The sequence below is a fragment of the Miscanthus floridulus genome, chromosome 14 (genome assembly GCF_019320115.1).
Source record: "Miscanthus floridulus cultivar M001 chromosome 14, ASM1932011v1, whole genome shotgun sequence".
NCBI lineage: Eukaryota > Viridiplantae > Streptophyta > Magnoliopsida > Poales > Poaceae > Miscanthus > Miscanthus floridulus.
In genome coordinates this window covers 41,120,333-41,148,050 of record NC_089593.1, presented here as the reverse complement: position 1 = coordinate 41,148,050, position 27,718 = coordinate 41,120,333, and the positions used below count along the sequence as shown (strand labels likewise).

At 43.2% G+C, this 27,718-nt stretch overlaps 1 protein-coding gene, 1 long non-coding RNA gene and 1 pseudogene across 2 annotated transcripts; all 3 read right to left on the bottom strand.

Moving 5' to 3' along the window:
• Positions 1-8: 8 nt before the first annotated feature.
• On the bottom strand, positions 9-10,164 carry LOC136505586 (uncharacterized; annotated as a pseudogene).
• Positions 10,165-16,155: 5,991 nt separating this feature from the next.
• LOC136505269 (uncharacterized) lies at positions 16,156-17,332 on the bottom strand. Its single transcript, XR_010771162.1, has 3 exons — positions 16,536-17,332; positions 16,354-16,401; positions 16,156-16,260 (listed from the first exon to the last, which is right to left on the bottom strand). It is a non-coding gene; the product is annotated as an uncharacterized lncRNA (long non-coding RNA).
• A 727-nt stretch (positions 17,333-18,059) lies between these two features.
• Positions 18,060-20,915, bottom strand: LOC136503380 (protein FIZZY-RELATED 3-like). The gene is made up of 8 exons (XM_066498473.1): positions 20,439-20,915; positions 19,832-20,340; positions 19,601-19,724; positions 19,378-19,482; positions 18,753-18,932; positions 18,377-18,634; positions 18,198-18,299; positions 18,060-18,080 (listed from the first exon to the last, which is right to left on the bottom strand). Exons 1-8 carry the CDS (start codon positions 20,913-20,915, stop codon positions 18,060-18,062), a joined length of 1,776 nt encoding a protein of 591 aa, XP_066354570.1.
• Between the last annotated feature and the right edge of the window lie 6,803 nt (positions 20,916-27,718).

Genomic DNA, 27,718 nt, shown 5'->3' with positions numbered 1-27,718 from the left:
TCAAAGTAGAACTCGCCGTTGGGATTTAGCACTTTTTCTAGAAGATATCCTGCTATTGACTCTTGAACTGCTTTCAGATGGTCTTTTTGCATGACCCTTCGTTTCAACCATTCAGTCTTGCATTTGAAATAAAAGGAAAAGTATTAATACACATATATGTATATATATTCATTTAAAAATAAATAAAAATTGATATATACGTACTCTGAGGACATCTTCAGGAGTTCTTCTTATGTGCGCAGTGATAAATTCACAAACGTAGTATCCACACAAGTTATTACCTGGTTCCTGCCGCAAACACCACTGTACGAGAAGAAGATTATTCTCATCATCTCACACGTAAATTGAAGTACGATATAGTAATTAAACACGTGGGGAAGTGTATATAGTACAACTTACTGGTATTTCAACTACATTAAGTGGTGCCTTGCAATCCTTGCGATGTTGCCGAATAAACTCTTTCCAAACCCTGTGCGACCAATAATGTACGATCGTTAATAAATTATGGCAAAGTCTATTCAATAATAGTTGTGCGCGAGAGATCGAAATTACCCCTGGATAATGTCTATCATATCTTGGTATAGTGCCCGTTCTTTTCTCAACGAGTCAAAGATTAGTAACCGACTTGAGTTTAACTCAATGACAATGAGTATCCAGTGAAAACTGCATTGGTTTATACACACACGTACATGCATATAAGTTGTATTGATATTACATAAAATGTGTAGACTACATTATTATTAACACTTACTCAAAGTTGTACGGGAAAAGTATTGTTGTCTTGTCGTGCTGCTTCACGAAGAACTTCATGATATTCGTCTGTGCTTCAGATACCCAGTGGTCCTTGACAATAATATCGGTTTTGAATACGATATAAGGATCAATGAAGCCAACACTGGTGTCTTGTATTCTTTGGAGCTCTGACATCTGGAATCTATATATAAATATAAGTTACATGTGAGGATAATTATATACACGTACGCATGGAAGTGAGTTTATTAAATAAAAGTAAGAATCACTTACAAACAAAAGGAGCTCATGATTGATTTGTCCAGAGCGTCCAAGTGGAATAGTTGATGCAATTCTTCGAAACTAATATGTAAGATGTCATCGCCACGGAAGTAATGATGGTCTCTAAATCTGACAAAGATCCACTGCTCACCCCTGCCACACGCCTGCATGTACCACTTGTTGAGCAAGTACATTTGCGTACCCAATTCATTCAGAGCCGCAGGGTTGTATAGACTTTTGCCATATTTATAAGTCTTCCAGGTATCAACTTCCAGGTTCTGGATTGGAGCTTTGCCCGTCAATTGATCCAAGGTTAAACCAGTATCTTTAAAAAAAGCATTAAGGGCTTGAACCGACACTTCTCCAGAGTTGTCTGGTCGATAGACTTCTATGTTGGAACCATATTCATTAGCAACAACAAGATTTTGCATTGGTTGCTTCTGTTGTCCGAGCTGTGGGACATCCTTCCCTGATGCTCTTTTCCTTTTCTTATCTGCATCATGTGACTTCACGAGGGAGCGGTCATAGTCTGATAGTGGCGAAGGCTTACGAAGTTCAATCATCTTTTTCTTGTGAGCATCGACCTTCTGCCTCAGCACATCTCGTGGTATGTAAAAGTACGGCTTCTCCTTAAGCTTTGCTTGACTCTTGTTTTTGATATCTATAAAAAAATCTTTTACTTTTTTGTCTTCTTCAGCTGCTATTTGCTCATCAGTCTTTTCAGGAAGTATTTCTTGAGAAATAACTCTTTTTCTTGGGGTCTTCTTTGCCGCCGGGACCTTAGACGTCTTTGTAGTGCGTCGCTGTGGAGGGGGTGGGGGCGGTGTTGGAGATCGGCGTGGAGGCGATGAGGCCAGTGTTGGTGGAGACCGGCGTGGAGACGTTGGAGATCGTTGTGGAGGCGGTGGGGCCGGTGTAGGAGTTGGAGATCGTTGTGGAGGCGATGGGGCCGGTGTAGGAGTTGGAGATCGTTGTGGAGGCGATGGGGCCGGTGTAGGAGTTGGCGATCGCCGTGGGGATGAAGTCGTCTCGCCCCCCGCGACGCTGTGATGAGATGGGGAATGAATGATTAGGCTAGGCTGGGGAGAGACCCTGCTATAAAAACAATTTGTGTGTCAATTATTTTTGAAGCCAATAGAAAATTAATGGAAAATAATATTTCATTCACTTTCATTCGTACCTAGGGTGAGGTAGGGGAAGCGGTGGCGCCCCAGGAATGATGATGAAGCGTTTGCGCCATTGAATAAATGTCTTCTCTGTTTCTCCTAGTGTCTTCTCCCCATCACCGCCTTCAATGTCAAGAGGAACATTGCTGTAACCTTTGAGCACTCTATCGACCGAGACGCTAGCATATCCAGGTTGAATAACTGACCCATGGATTCTTGGTGTCTTCGTTCGGTCTATTGGAGATACAACCCCGACAGCCACCATGATTGATGCATTACCATCTGGAATGTGCAGCTCACATTTTGTTAGAGGCTCGGTAATGTCATCAACAGGGAAGCGCAACCCAGCGTCGTCTTGAATAACTGGCAGCTCCGTAGAAGCACAACTGCTTTTCATCTGACCAACGGGGCTAATGGTGACTCCCGGCGTTGATTGCGATTGCATTTGACTCATTGCTAGCTGCACTTGCCTCTTGATCTCCTCCTGCATTCTTGCCTCAAGAGATTTTTCTCGTTCACGTGATTCAAGCAATGCTTGTCGTGACTCATCAACAAATTGCTCCAATGCACGAATTCGTTCTGCCTCCTCATCCTTCTTTCTCTGGCGGCTTCTGTAGGTATCCTTGTCTGCTGGGAATGCGTGTAGCCACGGAACCGCCCCATAGCCTCTTGTTCGACCACCGTGTTCGGGATTCTCTAGGGCATATGTCAATTCATCCTTCTCTCTGTTGGGCTTGAAAACACCACTATCAGCTTCTTCCCTAGCACGAGCTAGTCTCTGTGTTGCTCTCTCAATTTTTTGGCCGAAAATTAGCTTGCCAGTGTCTGGGTCTAGGCTTCCCCCATGAGCGTAGAACCAATTCTTCGCGCGTTGAGGCCAGTTCTTTTCTATTGTTTCAGGTATGATTCCCTTGGCAGTAATCTCTGCTTCTAGGTTCTGCCACTTGGGAATAGCACTCCTATAACCACCTGATCCCATGCGATGATGGTATTGCTTCTGTCGGGCATTCTGCCGATTCCTCATCACACGTTCCTCACTGTCTTGAGATGTCTTGTATTCTACGAAGGCATCCCAATGGGACTCCAACTTGACAAACGCCTTAGCATTGAAATTCGGCGTAGCATTCTTCAAGATAAACTTTTTATACAATGTCTTCTTCCAACTCTGGAACAATGTTGCCATCTTCTTCATTGTCCAATCCCTCACTAGCTCCTTCAAAGCATCATCTGCTTGTAATGTGAAATGCTGAGTGATATCTCTCCAAGCTAGGTTCTTATCACGATCAGATACAAAACTAACATTAGGAGCGGATATCTTCTGCTTCCATTCACGAGCACTAACTGGGATCCTATCCCTTACAATGAACCCACATTGATTGACATATGTCTGAGCATGTGGTCCCAATGGTTTGCCGGTGTCGGTGTCGAATTCTGATATTATGAAACGGCCCTCTAATGGCTTTTTTGGCCCTCGGACTTTCCTACTTTTGTCGGTGGTTGATGTAGATCCAGAGACCGGCTACATGAGTAGAAACACAACGATTAACAACAAATATACGTACGCATGCATCTATAAGAGATGATAGATAATCGAATATACCTCGCCAGTATTTTCTTGCGCGACAATTTGTTGATCTTCAACCACCGGCATATTCAGGATATCCTCATAATCAGCAAAGTACTGACTCGTGTCATCTACATCCACATTGGTGCCGGCGTTGATAATATCCGCCATTATGTCATCACTCAAGTTATCATCCGGAGCAGCCATTTGTATCTTCAAGATAACACATAGATAGAATTATTATGGTACATAACATAAGTACATGTGATAACACATATAGAATTACTAAATCCAATTAAATATAATAACACATAATATTTCATAAGGATAAACAATAATAAGGTATAGGCTTTGGAATCGAATCAAAAACACTTTCGATCCAAAAACATGGAAATAAGTACATGTATATATATACACATAGAATGATACAATATATTTTCTCTCTCTCTCAACACATAGAAATAAGTGCATATGTCTATATCTCTAGATATGCATGTGATAACACATAGAATGTCTCTCTAGATACAATTTTCTCTCTCTCTCAACACATGAAAATAAGTACATGTATATATACATATAGAAATAATTAATTAAGTACCATATGTATACATATAGAATCTCTCTCTAGATATATATATATAGAGAGATAGAATATATAATTACTAAATCCAATTAAATAAATCTAACATGAAATTAGATAAACTAGTAATAGATAATACATTTTAATCTAACATATATCAAAAACTATAATAAAAAACTATCTAAAAAAAACTATCTAAATAAGTACTAATTAAAATTTAATACATTTTAATCTAACATATATCAAATACTATAATAAAAAACTATCTAAAAAAACTATCTAAATAAAGTACTAATTAAATTTTAATACATTTAAATCTAACATATATCAAAAACTACTAATTAAATCTAACATTTTAATCTAATATATTGGCCGGCCGAGAGCAAGCTAAGCTCTAGCAGGCTGTGGATCGAGGCGGATGGCGCGGGCCGGCAGGGCGTGCTGGCCGGCCACGCGCGGGGCCGAGCTGAGCACCTCGATCGCGCGAGGACGACGTACGGCGGCGGAGACGGCGGGGCTCGACGACGAGGCCGCCGGGCGCGCGGGAAGCGGTCGACGGAGGGGGCTCGGGTGCGGGCAGAGACGGGGGCCGGGCGGATGGCGCGGCCGGGCGGGGGTAGAAGACGACGGCGGCGCGGCAGAGACGAGCTCGATGTACGGCCGGGCGGGGCTGGGGCGACGGAGGCGAGATCGAAGATGGCGGTGGCGGCGGCGATGATCGACGTGTAGATCGAAAGGTAGAAGATGAAACCGTTCGATATATATAGGCCGGGACCCTTTAGTCCCGGCTAGTAACACCAACCGGGACTAAAAACCCTTTAGTCCCGGCTTGTATTACCAGCCGGGACTAAAGGCCCAACCCTTTAGTCCCGGCTCGCCTTACAAGCCGGGACTAAAGGGTTTTTAGTCCCGGTTGGTGTTACTAGCCGGGACTAAAAGTATTTTGGGCGGGCACCGAAATTGCCGCTCACCCTTTAGTCCCGGTTCTTGGTCTGGGCCGGGACTGAAGGCACCGAAAATTTTGGCAACCCGCCAGCGTAATTGGAAAGACCTGGGATTTTGATTTTGTTTAATACTAGGTTAATCAATTAATTCCATAGCAACTTCAATACTTTGCAATATTTATTTTAAAAAATTCTATTGATTAACTAATTATTTATTGTAAATAGGAAAATTTTGTAACCTATAGTTTTTAATTTCTTTTATGAATATAGAATATAAATGTTACTAATACTAAGTATTTTGTTAATGCAAAAATATATTTGTAACTTAAAATTAATAAAACTAATATTATTCGATAGGAAATTTATTATCACATTATTGTAACGTCAATGTTTCAATTTTTTCTCGGTTTTTGACCAAAATTGACAGGAAATTTTTGTTAAACCTATAAAAATAAAGAAAATATAGTATTTTTTGTTGTACAACTTTTTCAAATGAAAAAATGGCCTATATAAGGATTGTTGTTTTTTCAATTCGACCAAAATTAACAAACTTGGTATTCAAAACTTTTCAATTCGAAGTCATTTAGAGTCCATAATACTAGGGTCAAAGTGTTGTTTTTTCATTTGACCAAATTTGACTTGGTCAAACTTGCTCAAATGAGACACTAAATGACCTCAGATGAAAAAACTCTGAATACCAAGTTTGATCATCTCAGCAAGATCTACAATTGTTACATAGATCATTTTCCCATTTGAGAAATTTTTATCAAACACTAGTCACAATTTTCCTTATCTCTTATAGACTTTCTAAAACTATGTCACACACTTGTGAAAATTGAACTACATTTTGTTCAAGCTTTCTCAAATGAAAAAATGGTCTATATAAGGATTGTAGATATTGATGATATGAACAAACTTGGTATTCAAAACTTTTCAATTTTAGACAATCTAGGGTTCCGAAAACTAGTTTGTAGGCGTCGAAATTTAAAAATCATAAATTTGAACCGTCCAAACTTTCTCAAATGGAAAGTTGACCAAAACAACAATTGTAGATCTTTTTGAGTTTAACAAACTTGGTATTCAAAACTTTTCAATTCGAAGTCATTTAGAGTCCATAATACTAGGGTCAAAGTGTTGTTTTTTCATTTGACCAAATTTGACTTGGTCAAACTTGCTCAAATGAGACACTAAATGACCTCAGATGAAAAAACTCTGAATACCAAGTTTGATCATCTCAGCAAGATCTACAATTGTTACATAGATCATTTTCCCATTTGAGAAATTTTTATCAAACACTAGTCACAATTTTCCTTATCTCTTATAGACTTTCTAAAACTATGTCACACACTTGTGAAAATTGAACTACATTTTGTTCAAGCTTTCTCAAATGAAAAAATGGTCTATATAAGGATTGTAGATATTGATGATATGAACAAACTTGGTATTCAAAACTTTTCAATTTTAGACAATCTAGGGTTCCGAAAACATATTACATAATATCCGTCTCTAAAACATAATATATTAAACATGCATCGTTGTATCATGCGGGCACAACAGTGAATTTCTTCTTGACGTATGACCCTTGGTTATGATCTTGTCGTAACCATGGAGTGTCTTCATCATTTAACATGATGCTTGGATCTTTCTTCACTATGAAGGGTGGAATTCGGACATTTCTTTCGTAATCTTCTGACATGTCTGACTTGTCTTCAATTCCTACTATATTTATTTTCCCAGAAAGAATTATGTGGCGCTTTGGCTCATTGATCATTGAGTTGATGTCTTCGTTTTTTCCTCTCTTTGATTTTGTAGACATGTCTTTCACATAGAACACCTGACTCACATCGGCAGCAAGGACGAATGGTTCCTCTTTGTATCCAATATTGTTGAGGTCCACTGTTGTCATTCCATACTCTTTGTCGACTGTTACCCCTCCTCCGGTCAGCTTCACCCATTGGCACCGGAACAAAGGGACTTTAAAATTAGGTGCGTAGTCTAGTTCCCATATCTCTTCTATGCGGCCATAATATGTTTGTATATTCCCATTTGGATCTGTGCCATCTATGCGAACACCACTATTTTGATTGGTGCTCCTTTTATCTTGGGCAACTGTGTAAAATGTATTCCCATTTATCTCGTACCCTTGGTACGTGAGGATATGCCACGATGGCTGCCTAGCCAACAAATACAGTTGCTCATCAATATTGTCATCGCCTTGACATTCTTTTCGCAACCAACCACTGAAACTTTTCATGTGCTGACGCCTAATCCAAGCTTCAGTCTTCCCTGGAAACTTGGATCGTAAGAACTCCTTATGTATCTCGATGTACGGATGCACCAATGACGAGTTCTGAAGAACTGTGTAGTGTGCTTTATTGAAATAATCGTCTTCCATGCCAATATATGTTTTCTTCCCTAAAGTTCCTTTACCACTGAGTCTCCCCTCATGTCGTGATTCGGGAACGCCAATCGGAGCAATGTCAGGAATAAAGTCAACACAGAACTCAATGACCTCCTCTGTTCCATAGCCCTGGGCGATGCTTCCTTCAGGCTTAGAACGGACTTTCACATATTTCTTCAAGACTCCCATAAACCTCTCGAAGGGGAACATGTTATGTAAGAACACAGGTCCAAGAATACTAATCTCCTTCACCAAATGAACTAGGATGTGTGTCATGATATTAAAGAAGGATGGAGGGAACACCAACTCAAAGCTGACAAGACATTGAACCACATCGTTCTGTAGAGTAGCTAGTTCCACTGGATTGATTGCCTTCTGAGAAATTGCATTGAGAAATGCACATAGCTTCACGGTGGCTAGACGTACATGTGGAGGTAGAATTCCTCTTAAAGCAACTGGAAGCAATTGCGTCATAAGCACGTGGCAGTCGTGGGACTTTAAGTTTAGGAATTTTTTATCTGGCACATTTATTATACCCTTTATATTGGAGGAGAATCCCGATGGGACCTTGATGCTGCTTAGACATTCGAACATGCTGTCCCTCTCTTCTTTGCTAAGCGTGTAGCTAGCAGGACTTAAGTAATGACGTCCATCACCTGTCTTCTCTGGATGAAGGTTGTCTCGTTCTTTCATGCACTGCAAGTCCTGGCGTGCTTCAAGTGAATCCTTTGGCTTCCCGTACACACCCATGAATCCTAACAGGTTCACACAAAGATTCTTTGTCAGGTGCATCACGTCGATTGCGTTGCGGACCTCTAGGACTTGCCAATAGGGTAGCTCCCAAAAGATGGACTTCTTCTTCCACATGGGTGCATGTCCATTAGCATCTTTGGGAACAGATTCACTGCCTTGTCCCTTTCCAAATACTACTTTCACATCCTTGACCATTGCGAGTACATCTTCCCCGGTTCGGTTATGAGGCTTCTTCCGGTGGTCTGGCTTACCTTTAAAATGCTTCCCTTTCTTTCTTACTTGGTGGTTCAAAGGAAGGAATCGACGATGGCCAAGGTACACGACCTTTCGACATCTTTTCAAATATATACTGTCAAGGTCATCAAAACAATGTGTGCATGCATTATATCCTTTGTTTGTCTGACCTGAAAGATTACTTAAAGCAGGCCAATCATTGATGGTTACGAACAACATTGCTCGTAGGTCAAAGTGTTCTTGTTTGTACTCATCCCAGACACGTACACCTGGTTTGTTCCATAAAACTAGAAGTTCTTCAACTAATGGCTTCAGATATACATCAATATCGTTGCCAGGTTGCCTCGGACCTTGGATGAGGATCGGCATCATAATGAACTTCCGCTTCATGCATAACCATGGAGGAAGGTTGTAGATACATAGAGTAACTGGCCAAGTGCTATGACTAGTGCTCTGCTGTCCAAAAGGATTCATACCATCTGTACTTAAGGCGAACCTTAAGTTTCTAACCTCATTTGCAAACTCTGAAAATTCTCTATCTATCGCTCTCCACTGGGACCCATCAGCTGGGTGTCTCAGCATATTGTCTACCTTACGGTCTTCTTTATACCACCGCAACAACTTTGCGTGGTCTTTATTTCTGAACAAACGTTTTAAGCGTGGTATTATAGGAGCATACCACATAACCTTGGCAGGGATTTTCTTTCTAGGACGTTGTTCACCCTCGACGTCACCAGGATCATCGCGCCTGATCTTATACCGCGATGCTTTACATACCGGGCATTCATCCAAATTCTCGTATTCATTGCCATGGTAGAGGATACAGTCATTAGGACATGCATGTATCTTCTGGATTTTTAATCCCAAAGGGCAGACAACCTTTTTTGCTTCGTACGTAGTGGTGGGCAATTCATTTGGCTTCGGAAGCATCTTCTTTATGAGGTTTAATAAATTCCCAAATGCCTTATCGGATACACCATTCTTTGCCTTCCACTGTAGCAATTCCAGTGTTGTACCCAGCTTTTTTTGCCCCTCTTCGGCCATCGGGTATAGCAACTTCCTATGATCCTCAAGCATGCGCTCCAACTTAACTTTCTCTTTTTCACTTTCCCATTCTTGTTGTGCATCACGAATGGCATCGCCAAGAGCATCACCGAGATCATCTTCTACCGCTACCTCTTCTTCATCTCCCCCATTGTAGTATCATCAAAGGCACCATACTGAGCAATAATGTCATCAATGTCTAAATCTTCTCCTTCACCTTCTTCCATCATGACCCCGCTTTCTCCATGCTTAGTCCAACATATATAGTTTGACATGAAACCTGACTTAAGCAAATGTGAATGAAGACTCATTGAGCTTGAATATTCCTTTAAATTCTTACATAGGGCACATGGACAGCATATGAAACCATCCCGCTTATTTGCCTCGGCCACACCTAAGAAATAGTGCAAGCCCTCTATAAAGTCTTGGGAGCGACGATCGGCATTGTACATCCAATGGCGTGACATAATCTGTATTACACGACAAATTATGAAAACCTTGAACATAATTAAGTATTTTATTACACAACATAAATGACACACACACGGTTGATTAATTAACTAAGCCTGGCTACAACGTAAGCAATCCCAACTATCACTAAACAAACTAAAACTACAATGCACTTCAGTAACATAATTATTTTGTGATCGTACGCAACTAAAACAGACAAATCATTCTTCTGTTGAATATCAATAAGCTTCTCCTGCTGGCTCACTGCCTCATCAGCAGCATCCGCTACCTCAAGCGCACCCAAATTCTGCACGTATGTAGCATAATCTTCCTCCCTAGTACCAACCATCGCATCCATTGCCCTCCCACTGAAATTAAAGCCAAAAAATATTTAGTCAAAAATATTCAAGAAAAGCAGGTCAATTAGCCATAATTATAAAATGCGTAAGAAACTCACATCGCGATCCGGGCACTTGTAGAAAACACGACCCTTGTTGGGTCCCTGTCTCTTGACTCGGTACTCCATCACAATCTTCTGCTTACACTTGCCGCAGATAATGAGAGGGAGTTCTGGCCTCAGTCGTTTCGCAACCGAACGAGAGGCCGAGGATCCAGTAACAGTTGTCATCTACTTTCTATACTTATTTTTGCAAACTAGTGTAAATTTCATATTTTCAAATATCCATCAAATTATAGCTCAAAAACATGTTTCAATAAATAACCATCCGTACTAGTTGACCTTGCTTACGTGATCATCTCGACGAGCATTTCTCCACCGGACGGCACCGTACTTGGCCAAGGAAGAGCTCTGATTCTACGAGAAAGGGAACACGGTCTTCCACGACCGTTGCCGCTCTCCCTCGTAGAATCAAAGCTCCTCCTTGACGTCCGTTACCGCTCGGCAGAGAACATGCTCGCCGACATGAACACGGTCCGCAAGTTCAACTAGTACGGATTTTCTACAATTTTCTAACAATTTTCTAAGTTTTTCATTTCATGGAAAAATTAATTCTAAGATCACGTAAGCCACCGGGGACGAGAATGGCGCGTGCTCCAGCGAGGACGAGCGAGGCGTGATTTTGATGAACTAATTTAACTTTTGTTTATCCAAACATATATGCAAATCATCATGTGATTTTGAGCTAAAAATGACATATAAAATCATAATAAAGTCCAACATATAAAGTTACACATGCATCTACATCGCAAAATGAGATAAGCTACTGATAAAACATAAGAGGATTAAGTTTGTTACCTCCAAAATCGAAGAGCAACACCAATGGAGGGGGAGAGTGCAAGAACAACAGCAAGCTGAAGAACAGAGGCAGTGAGTTTGAATAATGGAATGGCTCGGGCTCGGGGAGGAAGAATTGAGCAGAATTATAGGCCGGGATAATTAGTCCCGGTTAGGGGTCCAAACCGGGACTAAATATTAATCTTTATTCCCGGGGCATAACCCAAACCGGGACTAAAAGCTTTAGTCCCGGCTGGTATTACCAACCGGGACTAAAGGTAAACCTTTAGTCCCGGTTGGTAATACCAGCCGGGACTAAAGATCCCTGCCCCGCGGACGACCGTTGGGCAGGGACCTTTAGTCCCGGTTGGTAATACCAACCGGGACTAAAGGGTCCTTTAGTCCCGGGGGCAAAAAATGCCGAGGCTAATGCTAAATTGGGACATCGTTCTAAAGTCTGTTCTCTAGTAGTCAGCGTCGAACACTAAATTACACCGGGATTTAAAGTTACATGGTTAAGAGCAACCTAGTACAACCAAGACTTAGTCCAGAAGTCGGGATAGATGAGGGCAATGGAGCAACAACAAGATAATGATTATCCAAAACATGGCGTATGACCAACAGATCCAAAAACAGGAGACTGAGAAGTAAAACATCGTTAACCCTAAGACCAAACTAACCAACGGTAGACTTGAACTTCTTTGAAAACCAGATCCTTTCTTCTCAGATTACACCATCACCTCTGTCAGACGAACCTAGTTCCACAATGACGACTGGATCTCTTAGCTCTGCTTCGGATTCGAGAGGGACGAGGATGAAGGAGAAGAGGAAGGACCAAGGGCATCTTATAGTGGTGAACGTAGATAGGGCGCAGCGCACCGAAAGTGGAGATGGCATGGATGGGATATATTGCTGGTTCACGCTGTGGGGATATAGCCGGCCATGGCGTGCTTCCTGCGCAAGCGAGCGGAGGGGGGATAAAGGAGAGGAGAGAGGGTTCGCTCGATGAGGGAGGCGTGTGGGCGGCCTTGTCCCCAAAAGAAGAAAGAAGGGAGGGGGTCCGGTACGGGGACGAGGGTGAGTATCAAAAGCGAACCGGAGGACGGGAAAAGTAGAGGCGCACAACGCACGAGGACAGCGAGTGCGGCATGATGTCGTGGCCATGCGAGGACAAGGTGCTAGCGGGCCTGACACCGACGGCGTCCGTGGGGCACGCGGTGACAGTGACCCGACGTGCGTAGTGTGGTCGAGCTGGGCACAGTGCTTGAGACTTGACATCCACTCAGGCTTTTCTAAGCACTCCCTACTACCCAAGGCAAACTTTTTCTAGGTGTTCTTATTTTCTTCCCTTCCTTGTCCACAATATGCGCCAACCTTTGTATGAAGTGAGATCGCAACATCTTTTCAGAATTATCTGAACCATGAGGATGCCAGTGACCTCTGTTCAGGCATGGCTCCCTTTGCTTTGCTCTGTTGTCTATCTATACCACACCCTGATACCCACGTCTTTTTTTACCTTTTTTTAGTAAAACTATACCGTACTCGAGTGTTTCTCGAGCGGTGAGCACTCGATTTTCTACGGGTACGATCCAGCACGGACAGCCACTCGCGCCTGTGCACGACGCGTGCTTCGGAGTCCCACGCGCGTCGCCCCGAGGTGCATGGTCTGGTCCGCCTCTGCACCGACCAATTGCAGGTGCATGCATGCCGTGCTGTGGTGTGGTAGACCAGACCAGGGTCACCCGCTGCCATCAATCACCTCGCCTGCTGCATGAACTTATGCATGCATAACTATTTGTAGCGGTAGAGAAGTTTAACTTAGAAAAAAAGCAAAATAAATTTGTTCACGGTAGAGAAGTTTGACTTAGAAAAAAAGCAAAATAAACTATAATTTGGATTGGATGGAGCAGTGGTCAACTCTTTTTGAGCAATTCTAGTAGTCATTTAACATTTGGGTTGCACGGTTGGATGTTCTCTCTTCATTTTCTACAAGTAAAATAATTGGATAAGAGTTTTGCAGCCCCTAAATGGACTTGTTTGGTTCATGGGCTCATGGGCAAACTCGCCGAGCAATCTTTAGTCTTTGATTCTTTGAACTGTTTGACCACTTCAGCTGTCATGTTTTCTTAGCACCGTCTCACATGCTGTAGATTTATTTTATAGCCACAACTTCTCACTATTGTGGAGTCCAAAGTTTTCGTCACAAAAAGTGTGGCGCATTACACTTCACTTTTGTGGAGTCCAAATTCTCCGCCACAAGAAGTGTGGCTTGTTACACTTGATGACTTGACTAAGCTTAGCCGTGGCAACAGTGGCGGAGCCGCAGGGTATGCCGGGTATGCACCGGCATACCCTGCAAAACCGGCGGCAAGTAGTATATATATACTATATAAAATAGTGTATACGCTGCATTTATAAAAAAATAAAAATGAAAAAGTATATCTGGACACCATCGCTTGATGACGGGAGGCCCATGTAACGCGGTCCATTCGGCAAGTGAACCCATACGGTATGCGCGCTCTGAGTCTCCGACTCTGTACAAGACGTTTCAGTTTCCTAATTTGAGTACGGAGCCACAGAGGAACACACCGCCTGCGCCTGACACCCTGACCGGGTGAGTCGAGTCGGTGCCGCCCTGCCGCCCTGGCCCCTTGTGCCTACCGGCTGCCGCCCTCCGCCCTGCTCTAAATTGGAGGATCGTCGTCTATTTCTCGCACGTCTCGTCTGCAATATTTACGGTAATTTAAACTTTGTTCTTCAGGTTTTTATAGAAAAGTATTGTTTAGCCTTTTGAATGATTGTCTAGTCACTTTTGTTGAGCGAGATGTTTTTTTAAAGTTGATGAAAATGATATAGTCAAGACATTCATGTCCCTTTATAAGCGTCGAATAAACCGGCGAGAAAAATAGCATTGTAAGTCTCTGGTACTCTTTTATGCCTATATTTGAACTATTTATATTGTATTTAGTGGATGGTCTGAATCTAATCGTTGAATGTATCGAATCATAATGTAAAATTTATAATTATTATCGAATTGCTAAAATGGATTTACCGAATTGTATATGAAAATTTTTGAACAGCATACCCTAAGCTAAAATCCTAGATTCGCCACTGCGTGGCAAGGTGAAGCATGAAATAAACTATAACCAATGGCACGCCTAGCTACAAGTATCAGGGTTAAATTTAATTAATGTACCCGAAAGATACCTTGATACAATCTTGGATTCTTGGTGAATGAGCATCTATATATGCAAGCAGAATGCATGCATCTATATATGCTAACGATCTTTCGTGTTCTAATCGGCCGTGTGTTCGTGTCATGTTCTTGCCTGTCTCGTAAGGGCGTCGCGAATTGCGGGGCGTCTGTGCGGGTGGCCCGCGACACCGAGAAGGAAGGCAAAGGTGAGAGGCAGCGGAACCGGTTTCTTTCTTTCCAGTGCGGCCTTCTGCTGCTTCGGTTGGTTCTTGCGGCTGAACTGAACCCTGTGAGGTTTCTTGGTTTGCCTCAGGCTACTTGGAGGATAGGAGGCCAGCGTGCAACATGGACCCGTACGTGGTGACCTCACTGATCGCGGAGACAACCATCTTGTGGGAGCCCAGGCACTCCAACGGCAGCGGCAAGGGCGCCGCGACTCCTTGATTCTTCGGCGGGGGCTGACCTTCCTCTGTGTGAGAGGCGGGCTGTGTAGATGGCAAATGAGACTGACGCTATCAGAAACTTGAGATGCCCATAATAATAGCTGCAGTATGCTGGTTCTAGTGTTGGATAACGAACCAAGAACACTTCTTTCGAGCTTTCTTCGAAATTAGCATAATTTTATTTATAGGCTCCTGAATTATCAACTTCAAACCGAGTTGAATGAGCCGAGACGAAGTCAAAGTCATTCTAAATCTTTTTTTTCATTTTAAAAGAAAAACGAGTTCGTCCGGCCCTATCTGGTTCCCTAGCTTGTCGTGTGCTTGTGGTCACAGATACGTGTCGAAATGCGTGGGTTATAGGTTTCTGGTTTTTTCCTTCAATCGGCTTGTGTTGGCGTACTTGCACAGATCGTGGATTGTTTTATGCCACCGCTCTCATTAACATTCAAAAGAACTCGATTCATTTCCACTTTCAAAGCATCAACTCGTTTCAAATCTCAAAACATCAAAAATTCGGTGGATGGAGTTCAGAGGGCCATCTATCACAAGAACATAACATGTATCAGAAGCTCAGAACCACCGGTCACTAGGGCCTATAAATCATGGAGCTGAACCAACACAGCTGTGTTGATCACATCAAACAAGACCAACACCGATGCAAATATATCCCAACCCACAACCACAATCCCCTGCCATAATGCCACTCGTGGTTCGCAATTACAAGGAACTTAAGAAGACGGGGTTTACAACCAGATCACACAGGAATGGTTAATTCTCGGACGGGTGATAACCAAGCCTCACCAAACAGCCATCAAAACATTAGTGACAGCTTATACAGGCGAGTAAAATATTGTTCTCTTCAGAAAGGAAAAAATGATACGCAAATGCTCGAACAAACCAGAAGCACTTCTAACAAGATTAGAAGAAGCTTTTCAAAGGAAAACAAGATTAGAAGAAACATGCTCCCAATTACAACACTATAACAAGATTATTACCGCATGCTGTGCCAGCGGCTTACTCTGCAATATGGGCAAAAAAACGAGACAGTCTGATACATACATTTTATTCATCAGTGAGATGCAACATGAAAGGAAAACTATGGAACAAGAGGCCGGAATGAGAGTTTGTGTAACCGCCTCAACTCATTCTAAGACACTCTTCAAAATTTTTATGTGATAACGGTTGGGGCAGAGCGGCCAGTGTACTCTTGCATCTTGGAGAGCTTGAGCGCAACAACAACCTTGAGATGAAACACAAAATTAGTAAATGCAGTTTCACAGAAACCCAATGTATATTCAGCTCTGTGAATTGAAAGGACATGATAGTATCTTACCAACGGAGCAAGGGCATCCTGTGAATCCCTGCTGGTCTTGGAGGAACCCTTCTTGTAAAGATGCATAGGTAACACAAACAAGGAGCACCAAGTGAAGAAAGAAGGCAAATGACATAACAATTCCAGCACACATGAAAAGTATATACATGTTTCAGAAACAAAGGTAATTTAAGTAGAAATACCAATTGTATTAGCAAGATGAGCATTGACTATATTGATAAAGCGGTCTTCTGAATAGTCCCCATCATTGTTGAATTCTACTTCCCGCAAGAAGAAGTACCTAACAGCATCAGCGCCAAATCTTTCTACCAGATCTTTTGGTTCAAGTGTGTTGCCTAATGACTTACCCATCTTCATGCCATCCTAGAATTTTCAAAATAGAAGCCATTGGTGCATGAAATAAAAGTGACTTGCTGAGATAAAACATGAAAGGCGACTGGGAATCTAGATACTTTTTTTGTACTTATGGTAGAGTGCTATACTGTCATCAGGGCTCTATAAGTGGAAACAAGTACAATTGTAAATAAGTAAGATCACCTTTGTCAAGAATCCATGACCAAAAACTGTATCAGGAACACTTCAACCTGCTGACATTAGCATGGCTGGCCAATAAACTGCATGAAACCATAATATGTCCTGAGACACGGGCACAAAAAGTCATGTAGATATGTGCCTCTGCATCTCTGTTCATGCAGAAAGGTGGGCATGGTTATTTGGTTAGCAACAAACATTGTTGTACAGGCAAATCATTGAGCACGTGGTGTAAAGCATCCATGAGTGAGGCATTCGTTAGTAGAAGATGGGATCAAAGAGAGATAAGCACCATGGTATCCACTGTTGGTGGACCACGTCGTGGCGGAGGTGGTATGCCGCGCTGCGCGGTCCGGCGGGGGCCACGGGAGGACTGAGGACAGCCAGGTCGGGAATGCTGCTTTCACAACTCCCATTAATTCATTCTTAACCTTAAGAAATTATTGCCTACCTGTGTTTTAACTGATGGAAATATGTTCCAGAACCGTAGAGTTTCGTCGCCCGCTCCTGTTACTATGGTCTGCAAATTACATCTCACCATCTTAGCTGCTCTCCTCAACGAGATAGATAGTAGTTTCTGGGTTCATCATTAAAACATTGTACAAACTAACTGCATTCGGGTTTACCTGTCCATCAGGCGACGACGCAAGGTAAAGCACACACATTGTATGTCCGGTTAGAGTTGCAACATGTCTGCCCCCCAAATAATCCAATAGTCAGTGAAATTAGGTTAAAAAGAAATGGGCCCTGGTAAACTGTATAAGTTACGCCGTACAAATAACATCACTACAAAAACTGTTTATTAAGAAGCACAACCGGTGGACGGTGCACAGCAAGTGGTTTTCATTGCCTAGTTTACATTTCTATTGTGTTTTCAGCTGCTCGTAAGTCCATGTCTCAGGCCACAGAAACAAAATTACATCTTTGGCGTGTAACCCAAGACGAATCTAATTAATAACCTGCATATGGAGTCACACCATGGAGGGCTTTTGATGCCTCATACCAAAAGGGCACAATTATATGACAATGTTCTTACTGATCAACTGATGTGGAACTAAGCATGCTATCAATGGTATTATACAGCAACTGGTTTTCATTGCTTGCTTTAGGTTTCACTGTTGTTTTAAGCATTACTTAACTCAATGTATCATCCCATAGAAAGAAAGTATTATATTTCAGAAGCAAGCCGAGAAAGACTGTGTTGTGCAGATTGGAAGTCATTCTATAATTGTATCCAAAGGATGCAGTGTATGGTTGGCTTACTGATCTATCAGGAGATGCTAAGTACTTAGATCCACAACATATAAGCTCACCTTTGACATGGATGGATATTTCCACACCATGATTTGATTTTGGGAATACCCATGTGTGCTCACAAGGTCATTCACATTTTTACACCACGCAAGGTTGCAAACCTGCAACAGAAAGCAAAAGATGAGGATAGCAGCACCACACAGCAGAGAGATCATTAGCGGTCAGAACTACTACTTGCCTGGCTGCCTGTGTCAGTTGAGTTCAGAACATTTCCATTAGCCGTGTTCCAAAACCTGATGCATCTATCAGCTGTTCCACCTCCTGATGCCAGGAGTCCTTGCTGATGTGGTGACCACGCTATTGCTTTAACAGCGGCTGTATGTCCTGTCAACCGCAACACTGGCTGTTGCGATCGTTGGTTCCACACTAACAACTGGCTGTCATTTCCGCCCGAGGCAAGCTCACGGTCGGCATGCGAGCATTTGAGTCCACAAACCTGACAATTACGTTCACACAAAGGTTTGAGATCCAAAACCCTCAGACAAGATGCTTTTTAATTTTGCACAGTTTCTGAAATATTTGCCAGGACGCTATTTATGTTGTGGAAATCTCACCTCTGATCTATGACCACAAAACTTGCTGATATAGTCACTGGGGACGCGGATGTCATGCTGCAATATGTTCTTGTCCCTGCTGCCTGAGGACAAGATGCATGAGCTCCATGGCAATACTCCAGTCCGTGTTTGGTGACCTCCCATATTTCTAATCCGTTTACAGCGAGAACTGTCCCAAATCTGTTCAAGTATCAGAGTCACCTATACGTCAATACATCATATCCATGGAATATCCAAACACCCCCTAAGAATTTGAAATTTGCGATGAAATCTGGCACGTTTGAGTCAGGGGTGTAAACTGGTTGTCAGACAAGTTGTCCGAATAAGCGTGTATCTGTACGGGCATACGTCATACCAAATGAAGCAATTCATATGTGATGCCATATTAAGCTGCTAGCTAAATAAAGCTGCAACTTTTAGCTCTATATAAAGTGTAACCTGTGATTAAATTTTTGGCTGAATGCATTATTGTGCAGTTGTGAACCACGTGAGATATATCAGCCCAGATTTTCACATAAGGAACTCCACTAGTGAATAATTTGAACATTTTCCATTTGGTACTAGGTTTGAACTGACTGCTACTGCAGTAGCGGCATGGTAATGGAGAAAGCAAAGCAAGGCAAACCTGGACATCTCCAAGGCCGGTGCCAATGGAAAGATAAGAGCCTTCCCGTGAACAATGCACGCCGCAGACGCTGTCCCTGGGCCCCAAATTGCAGAGCTTAGTGACCTGGATGTTGTTTGGTGGGTTAGGGGGTGTCATCCAATCAATCAGTGTCATTATCATAATATAGTACATGCGCATACAGTATGCAGCAGCAATCTTGTTTGTATAGATGAGACAGTACCTTGCTATTGGACGCAGACCATAGGTAGACGCAGGTGCCGAGGCCGACGGCAAGCACGTTCTGCGAGGACCAGTCCACGAGGTTGAGGTAGAAGTCGTCCTGCAGGGAGGGCGCGTCCAGGACCCTGGTGGCGTACGTAGAGACGCGGCAGAATTACTCAGCTGCCCTGCCCACGAGGTGTTTGTGGGATTGTCAAGGAGTAAAGAAGGAAATGAAGCTGTGTTGCCTACCTTATGCGGCGTCTTGGGGACCTTCCTGGGTGGCTTATGCGGTGACGGCGCGTCTCCGGAGCCCGCGGTGAAGTCATGGTGCGCAGCGGCGGCGGCTTTGGCGAAGGGGGAGGTGCGCGCGGAGTGGTCTTTCTTGAAGCGGAAGAGGTTGGTGTTGGGCGAGGCAGATGTTGCGGAGGTGGCGGTGGTGGGTTTGGACGAATCGGGGCCGAAGAGCTCGGCGCGGAGGAGGCGGGAGTAGGGCGTCTCGTCCTTGGCCGGGGAGAGAGGGGAGTCGAGGAGCGCGAAGTATTGGAGGCGGGAGGAGCGGCAGGGGATGAAGCGGTCGCTGTAGGTGGTCTTGGATGGGGAGGGCGTCTTGGGAGGCTCGGCGAGGCGGTGGGAGGGGCACAGGCGGTTCCGCGTTCTGGCGGGGTCGCGGGCCAGCGGCGGTGCTGCTTCGCCGGGGCGCTCCGGCGGGTCGCGTGGGAACCGGCGGATTTTCCCGCGGATGGGGGCGGGGCCGCGGGGCTGGAGCGGTGCGCAGCCAGGTGAGAGCGGCGAAGCGGTGCCACACCGCACGACCGTCAGAAGGCGCAGGCGGGGTCGCGGTCCGGTGGTGGTGCCACGGTGCCGCGCTGAGCGGACAGCGGAGGTCGCACGGGAGGCGGCAACCGCCTGTGCGCGTCCGTGCGGCCGCGCCGCAAAGCTGGGGCGGCGCCAGTCCTACCGCCTGTTGTGCTCCCCTGCAGCGGGGCTGCACCAGGGCGAGGTGCCGGGGAGGGGGAGACCGACGCAAGGGAGGTCGAAGAGGCCGTGGCAGGAGGCGACGGCGAGGAGGGCGGCTGCGGCGGTGACAGGGTCGTGGAGCTCGTCGGGGCTAGGGTTGCAGGGGTAAGGAGGGAGGAGCAGAGGAGGGGGAGGCCGGCGGGGGAGGCACCGGTGCCGGCAGTGAGGTGGAGCTCGTCTCGTAGGGTTGGAGGCGGCGGTTTCGGGTGCATGTGCGACTGAGAAAAGGAGACGGGGGCGGGATAAGAACCGGAGACGGGGACGGGATGGGAGCCGTGCCGAGCGTACAAATGTTCCTGGCCCCACCAGCATCGCATGCGTGCCGACCACCACCATAGTTAGGCACCGACCACGCAGCTCCGACCATGCATGTCCACAACCTATCGTTTCCTGCTACGCGCCACCGTCCATTTGCATGCCGCGTACAATCACCAGAGACACTTGCTTCATCTATCCACCGCCGAATGTACGGATGAAGGCCGGTTGCGACGCGCCTCATCTGAGCCATGGAATCTCTATCTAACGCACCAAATAATAAGAACTTACGTGGACACTCTGGGAGGCCGCCGATTCGGCGCGCCATATATCTTTAATCATTCCAGGATCGTCTAAAAAAATTCATTTCAGGGTCAAAATTAATTTAGAGACAGCTGCCACACCCGTTTCTGCTTAAGAGTCTCGATCTAGAAATCATTGATTTCTCATTACTGTAGAAATCATTTTTTAGAGACGCTATCCTTTTGGTATAGAGACGGCTCTATCATGAACCGTCTTCAAAAATGATACCTAAGCTAGTCGATTGTTTCTAGAAATTGAATTTTAAAGGCGGTTGAAAAAATTAGCCGCCTCTAGCTAGAAATGCCCTCTATGTTTAGAGGTGGATGGAAAGTCGAACCGCCTCTAAAAATTATATTTCTAGAGGCGTCTCAAAATTTCACCCAATTCTAGAAATGCAACTATGAAAATAGGTGTAGAACAGTAAAATTCATAATTTTTCCAAATCGAGTCATATGAAGACAAATTGTTTATTAAAGTTGGAGTACTCAAAGAGGTATCTACAACTTTATAGTTGATGACCTTTTTCATTAAAAATAATTTAGGTTCTAAAGATTTTGTTTAAATTTTTTATAATTTAAAATCCATTTTTTTATTTTTCAAGTGACCTCATATGGAGAAGCATCCTAAACCAAAAGTTGTAGTACTTGAAGAGATCTGATACTTTGTATTCACCGGTTTTTTATTTGAAATCATCTAGTACTTGGAAATTTAGTTTTTAAGTTTTCCGATTTTGTAATTAATTTTTTCTTGAATTTTTGAAATTATCTCGGATGGAGAAACGACCTAAACCAAAGTTGCAGTACTTGCAGAGAACAAAAAGTTTTCAATTCAAACTTTTACATTTAGATTCATTAAGACTCTCAAGTAGCTATTTGGTCATAAGTGACTCTAAAGCGCAATGATAAGGAAACAATGTGCCTTTTACCTACCTTGGACTTTCCTTAGGCACAACCAAACCCTCTTTCCAGGATTTCAGCCCCTTGCTCTCCAAGATCAAAGGCAGGTGAATGGGGATCGTCAGATACATCTCTTGTCATGGAAGACTAATCTTAGTGAACTCAGTGTTCTCTGTCGTGCCAACCTTTTGCATGTGCACCCTCAATGTCCCTCAAAGGGCCACAGAACAAATTGTTCTTTAATTTGTTACAGAAAACATTGCTTATGGAGTGGAGGAGAAATTCACTAAATGAGCTCTTGCTTAGGTCATGGGACATAGCCTCCAAACCCAAGGATGGGCTTGGAATCATTGATCTCAAAACCTAAATATAGCTCTGCTTCTTAAATTCACTGATAAATGTAGATATCCTTTGGGTGGAGCTAACCTAGGATGTACAACCTCTTCAAACCCAGCCCTTCACCACCTCAAGCAAGGAACCCTGTTGGGTCTTTCTGGTGGACAGACATCATCAAACTTTATCCTGATTTAGAAAGATGGCAAAATGCTCCCCTAGCAGAGGTGATACAATTTTGCTCTGGAAAGACTTGTCACCCACCAACACTCTTCAGGAATGCTTCTCACAACTCTTTTCTTTTTCTAAGAAACCAAATTGCTTCATCAAAATTTTCCTGGATAATTGAGTAAGTGGAATTTTTAGTCTCCCCCTATTAACCCAAGCCTCTGAACAACTCAATGATCTCCTCCATCTTTTTCAAGTGAACCTGGGACCCCATGGTTAATGACATGTGGGAATACAACTAGGCGTCCAACACCTTTAGACCAAAGAAATCTTACACTTAGCTCTTGGAACTCAACCCAGTGTCACCACTCTTCAAATGGATGTGAACAGCTACCAATCTGGGCAAACATAAATTTTTCTTTTGGCTTCTTCTTAGAGATAGACTGAACACCAGAAACCTTTTGAGGAGGAAAAATAGACAGCTCAAGCATTACAATTGTGTGTTATGCAACTGCGGCTATGAAGAGATTATCATGCATCTCTTCTTTGGTGCCCTTTTAGCCATACTTGCTGGAATTCAATGTTGATTCACTGGGATGGAACTCTTCGGCCCGTAGATATGATCCTCGTTGCAAGAAACCTCTTTGGGAGCATAGTTTTTAGAGAAGTGGTAATAATATGCTGCTGAGTTGTCTGGAAGACCAATAACAACTTCATCTTTTTTTAATGCAAGCCGATCAATGCCAAGAAGGAAAAATCTCTTCAAGGAGCTTGCATGTGAAAACAGTAGGTTAGAGTTATATGTGGGCTAGCTTGGCTTTGGTTGAGGATCTGTGGATGGTGGTTATGATGAGCACTTGGTTGCACATTAAAACTTGTGTATTGTACTGTAACATCATAAAATTTGCATCATTTCAAAATAAGTGAAATTGATTTAATTGTGCATTTTGTGAGCATTCAAAATTAGGGAAATAATATTTTTTATGAAATTAAAATCAACTATAAGGCTAGATACATGTCGATGCATTCATGTTGTTGCTCTCTTATTTTTGTGATGATTGGTTTTGACCAAAATTAAAAAGGATTTCAAAATCTTTTGAAAATGGATTTGCAAATTCGCTTAGAAAAAAAGAAAAGGAAATTATTTTCCCTTTCCCTCTCTTCCCTCCATTCTGGCCTGTTGGCCCACTTCCGGCCCGGCCTGCCTCCTCCCTTCCCCTTTCCCGCAGGCCCGCATGCGCACTTCCCTACTCTTGAGCCGGCCCAGCACCGCGAAGGCGCAGCGCCGCTGCCGTTCCCTCCTCCCGCTTCTACTGCCACGCTGGTCCCACCAGGCAGTCCTCCGTAGCCGCTGACTGCCCGGGTCCACCTATCGGAGGTCGTCCCCAACCTCCCACCAAATCGGGCGGACGTCGCCCTTATCCTGCCGTCATCACTTCCGTGCTTTGCGGGGTCATTGGCCCTTGTCCCACGTGCGCCCACGCCTCTATAAAAGGGACCCCAAGAGCCGCCACCGCCCCCTGCTACTCATAGTGCCAGCCGCCGCCTCGCTCAAGCTCCCAGAGCCACCGCAAACCCTAGCGGAGCGAGTCGCCGGAGCCGCCGCGATGTTCCGCCGCCTCACCACCGTCTCCGCCTTCGTTTCATCCGTGGTGAGCATCCCCGCTTCCCTCTTTTTCGTTTCGCGTACTTTCCATCTCGAATCGTGGCCTCTAGGGCCGTCTCCCAACGCGCGGGTGAGCATTTCTCGCCATCGGCCATGGTGGTCACCGCATGGGTCATTCCCCAACGACGTAAAGGGCCTAGGCGTGATCGCCATCGCCCCCACGTCATCCCCATGCCCTCGGTTCGTCGAGCCATGGCCCCTAGGGCTCTTTTTCGCTCACGCCGGCAAGGTTTCACCGTCGGCCATGGCCGCGCCGCCGCGCCATCACTATTTCGGCCGGCTGACACCTCTCTCTCCCTCGCCGATCTGATCTGTGCCGCTCAGTTTAGGTCCAACAGCCCAGGATGGCCGGTACGCCTTCGCCAGTCACTTTCCGTAAAGAGACCCTCGGCTTTTTCAAAATCAAACCCGCAATCCTTTGCGCAATCCCGGATTACGTTTTCCCTTTTTAAAAGAGTAAACCGCCTCTGTTTAGATCTATAGTGCGCCTTCTCAATTTTAAAAGCATATTTACGGTTCAGTTTAATTAAATATTTGCCCCTGAACTTGTTTTGCTCATAAAAACTACGTTTTAGGTCTGATTTGTTCCGTTCAAGTTCGTAATTAAGTAATCTACATGTTTATTACACTGTTAATCATGTTTTCCACTTTTAAAATTCATGATTAGATTTAATCTATTAAACTACTATAGGAAATCTTGTTTAATTCATAACTTTCACGTTTTAGCTCCAATTTTCATGATCTTGGCGTCTATGTGTTCATAGCGAGACAAAGATTCATTTTATAAACCTTTCATCTTGTTTTCATGCTATTGGTGTACTGTTCTAATTATAGGCTTGTTTGCTTTGTATAATTGTCTCTAGATGTGTGTTGTTGCTATGATGATCGAGTATAGACGGTGAGCAATTCGCAGGTGATCAAGAGTACTATTTTGACGACTAGGAGCATGGAATCTCCTTGTCCTATTCACCATTTAAGTTTTTAGTCATGTGTATGTGTCTAATTTGATACCCATAAGGATCTCCTAGATATTGTTACCTTGTACCTTAATTTTCGATGGGTTATACCTGCATATGGGTAGTCTGCTAGTGCTCAAATTAACTATACATGATCTAAATGATGATTAATGATACTATGGAATGGATGGTAAAACTTGCTCTTAGCAATTGGATGATAGGGCGAGAGAGCAATTGGCTTTTGTACAAGATGCTCTTGGCCCTCTCTAAGGACTCATCTATTGGCAAAAGCTGGGACATACAGTACTAACAAAACCGGGGGAGCCACATGGCTCTGGCTTTAGCTCAGCAGTAGGATATTTTCTAGCTTGTTAGTAGTTACCCGAAAGGGCGCAAATGGGCCTGCCGAGTTGAGTATAGTGCGGTCTCTATCTCTATGTGTATAGTCTACGCGGAATGTGCCATTCAGAAGAGGGACTATATATTCCCTTGCCGGGGAAACCTAGCGGCTACTAATTTGTTAGGGAAACCTTTGATAGACTTCATAGTGAACCCTGCTAACCTCCCTAGGGAGGGGGTCAAGAGATTAGCTACCTCAGGCGAAAGGGTAAATCATGGCTCTCGGGTAAAGATGTACAAACTCTGCAGAGTATTAAAAACTGGTATATCAGCCGTGCTCACGGACACGAGCGACCCGAAAAACTGACATAATCGTTGATCACTTGATGATGATGTTATTAATGATGATAATTCTAATGATGAATATTATTCGTGTTTATGATCATGTGGTTTAATTGGGGCTAAAGCACAACTAAATGCTAATATAGTGCTAAAACTTTGACTTATTAAAATGCTAACTGCAGTAAACAAGAGTCAGCCTCCTGAGCTTCATAAACCATGTTATTCTTGCTGAGTACGAGATGTACTTACACTTGTTTATTTTTTTTACTATTTGGATAAAAATCCCAGATGGGTAATAGATGGCAATATTTATGAGGACTACCCTGAGGATTACTAGACTTGTGCTTCACCCATCGACGTCCCTGTGGAGTTTGAGGCTCTCGTGGAGAGTAGTTACCTAGTTTTTCCGCTTTCATGATAGACTTGATATTATTGTAATGAATTATTATCCGCGATGTAATAGACACTATGATGGTACTTTGTAATTTGTCAGCTTATGTGTGCGACTGATGTCTGGGCGTACATAAGATTTATGCATCCTATTTTATCCTTAAAATCGGGTGTGACATGTACCCTCCTTTATGGTGCGACATTTCCTATACTCAAATTCAAAACATAAAAGTATTTAAACGTCCTTTTGAGTCCATCACCGCGTCATTTTATAATGGCTCCACCATTTTAAATAACATTCTCATACTCATGTCATCTTCTTGTCAAATCAATAGATCTTTTTAGTCCTCTAATTATGTGGTTATTATTACCAAAATCCACAATTAAGGCTTGATTGTACTTACATAAATAGAGCCTACTATTCTTGATAAGGATCCAGTTTCTATCGATATTTATGATCCAAGAAATTGGGATAAACTTGATAATAAAGCAAGGTACACATTAGTAGAGAAGGGGCCTATAAGAGAAGAGAATCTTGAATTCCCTTGGGAGGCCAATGATAGACATTTTTTCTATACCTATTACTCTAGAAAAATGAGCAATGAAGAGGTATATGATAGAAAATGGTTAGTTTATTCCAAATACTTGGACAGAGCATTTTGCCTCTGTCATAAGCTTTTTAATTCTAACAAAGACATTCATCTTCATTATCTCAACCACAAAAGTCATCAGAATGAGTTGATTTCTCATATGGTCTCTTTATTACAAATTCTGTCATCAAGATGTTAAAATAGCCAAATATTTCTCTATTATTCTTGATTGTACCCCATATGTTAGTCACCAAGAACAAATGAGTTTATTGGTTCGATGTGTTAACATGGTTGATGGCAAAATTAAAATAGAAGAATACATTCTTGGTTTCTTAAAGGAAGAAGACACATTTGATTCTGGACTTTTCAATGTTTTTGTTGATTCCATTAAACATTTGGTCTTGAAATTTGTAACACCCCAGGAGAAAACAACAACATAAATTTTCTTCTAGAGTATTAATACACTACAATCTAACAAGAACACATCATCATAGAACGCAGAAGTAACAAACATTATCTAAGTTGAACATTAAATTAAGTCTTCTATGATGACATGAACAAAGGTATCTTCGAAGACAACTAGCAAAACTAAGGTGTTTAATACAATGTACCAAAAAACCTGCGACAACCAACTAATTTGTTGTAACAAATGTGTTAGTTTGAATTAAATGCCAACAAAAGTGCACTTGATATGGGGGAACAAGCGTGTGAGGTTTATGAAAAACCTCAGCAAACAAACTACCTTAATAGAGTTATTTAAATCACACTTAGATTAAGCATCAAATTTAAATAGCATAATAATAGATACGTCAATTGCCTCATAGAAATTTAAATATACTTCAAAATACAAATGCAAATGATGCAATGCGATGCATGACTTCA

Bases quoted from the DNA above. Each gene is read 5' to 3' on its own strand.
- LOC136503380 (XM_066498473.1), bottom strand. From the start codon at position 20,915: ATGCGATGCTGGTGGGGCCAGGAACATTTGTACGCTCGGCACGGCTCC. The intron at 18,300-18,376 runs GCAAGTAGTAGT...TTTCTGTTGCAG, and splicing joins CAACTGACACAGGCAGCCAG to GTTTGCAACCTTGCGTGGTG. The intron at 18,081-18,197 runs GTGAGCTTATAT...TGCACAACACAG, and splicing joins AATATCCATCCATGTCAAAG to TCTTTCTCGGCTTGCTTCTG.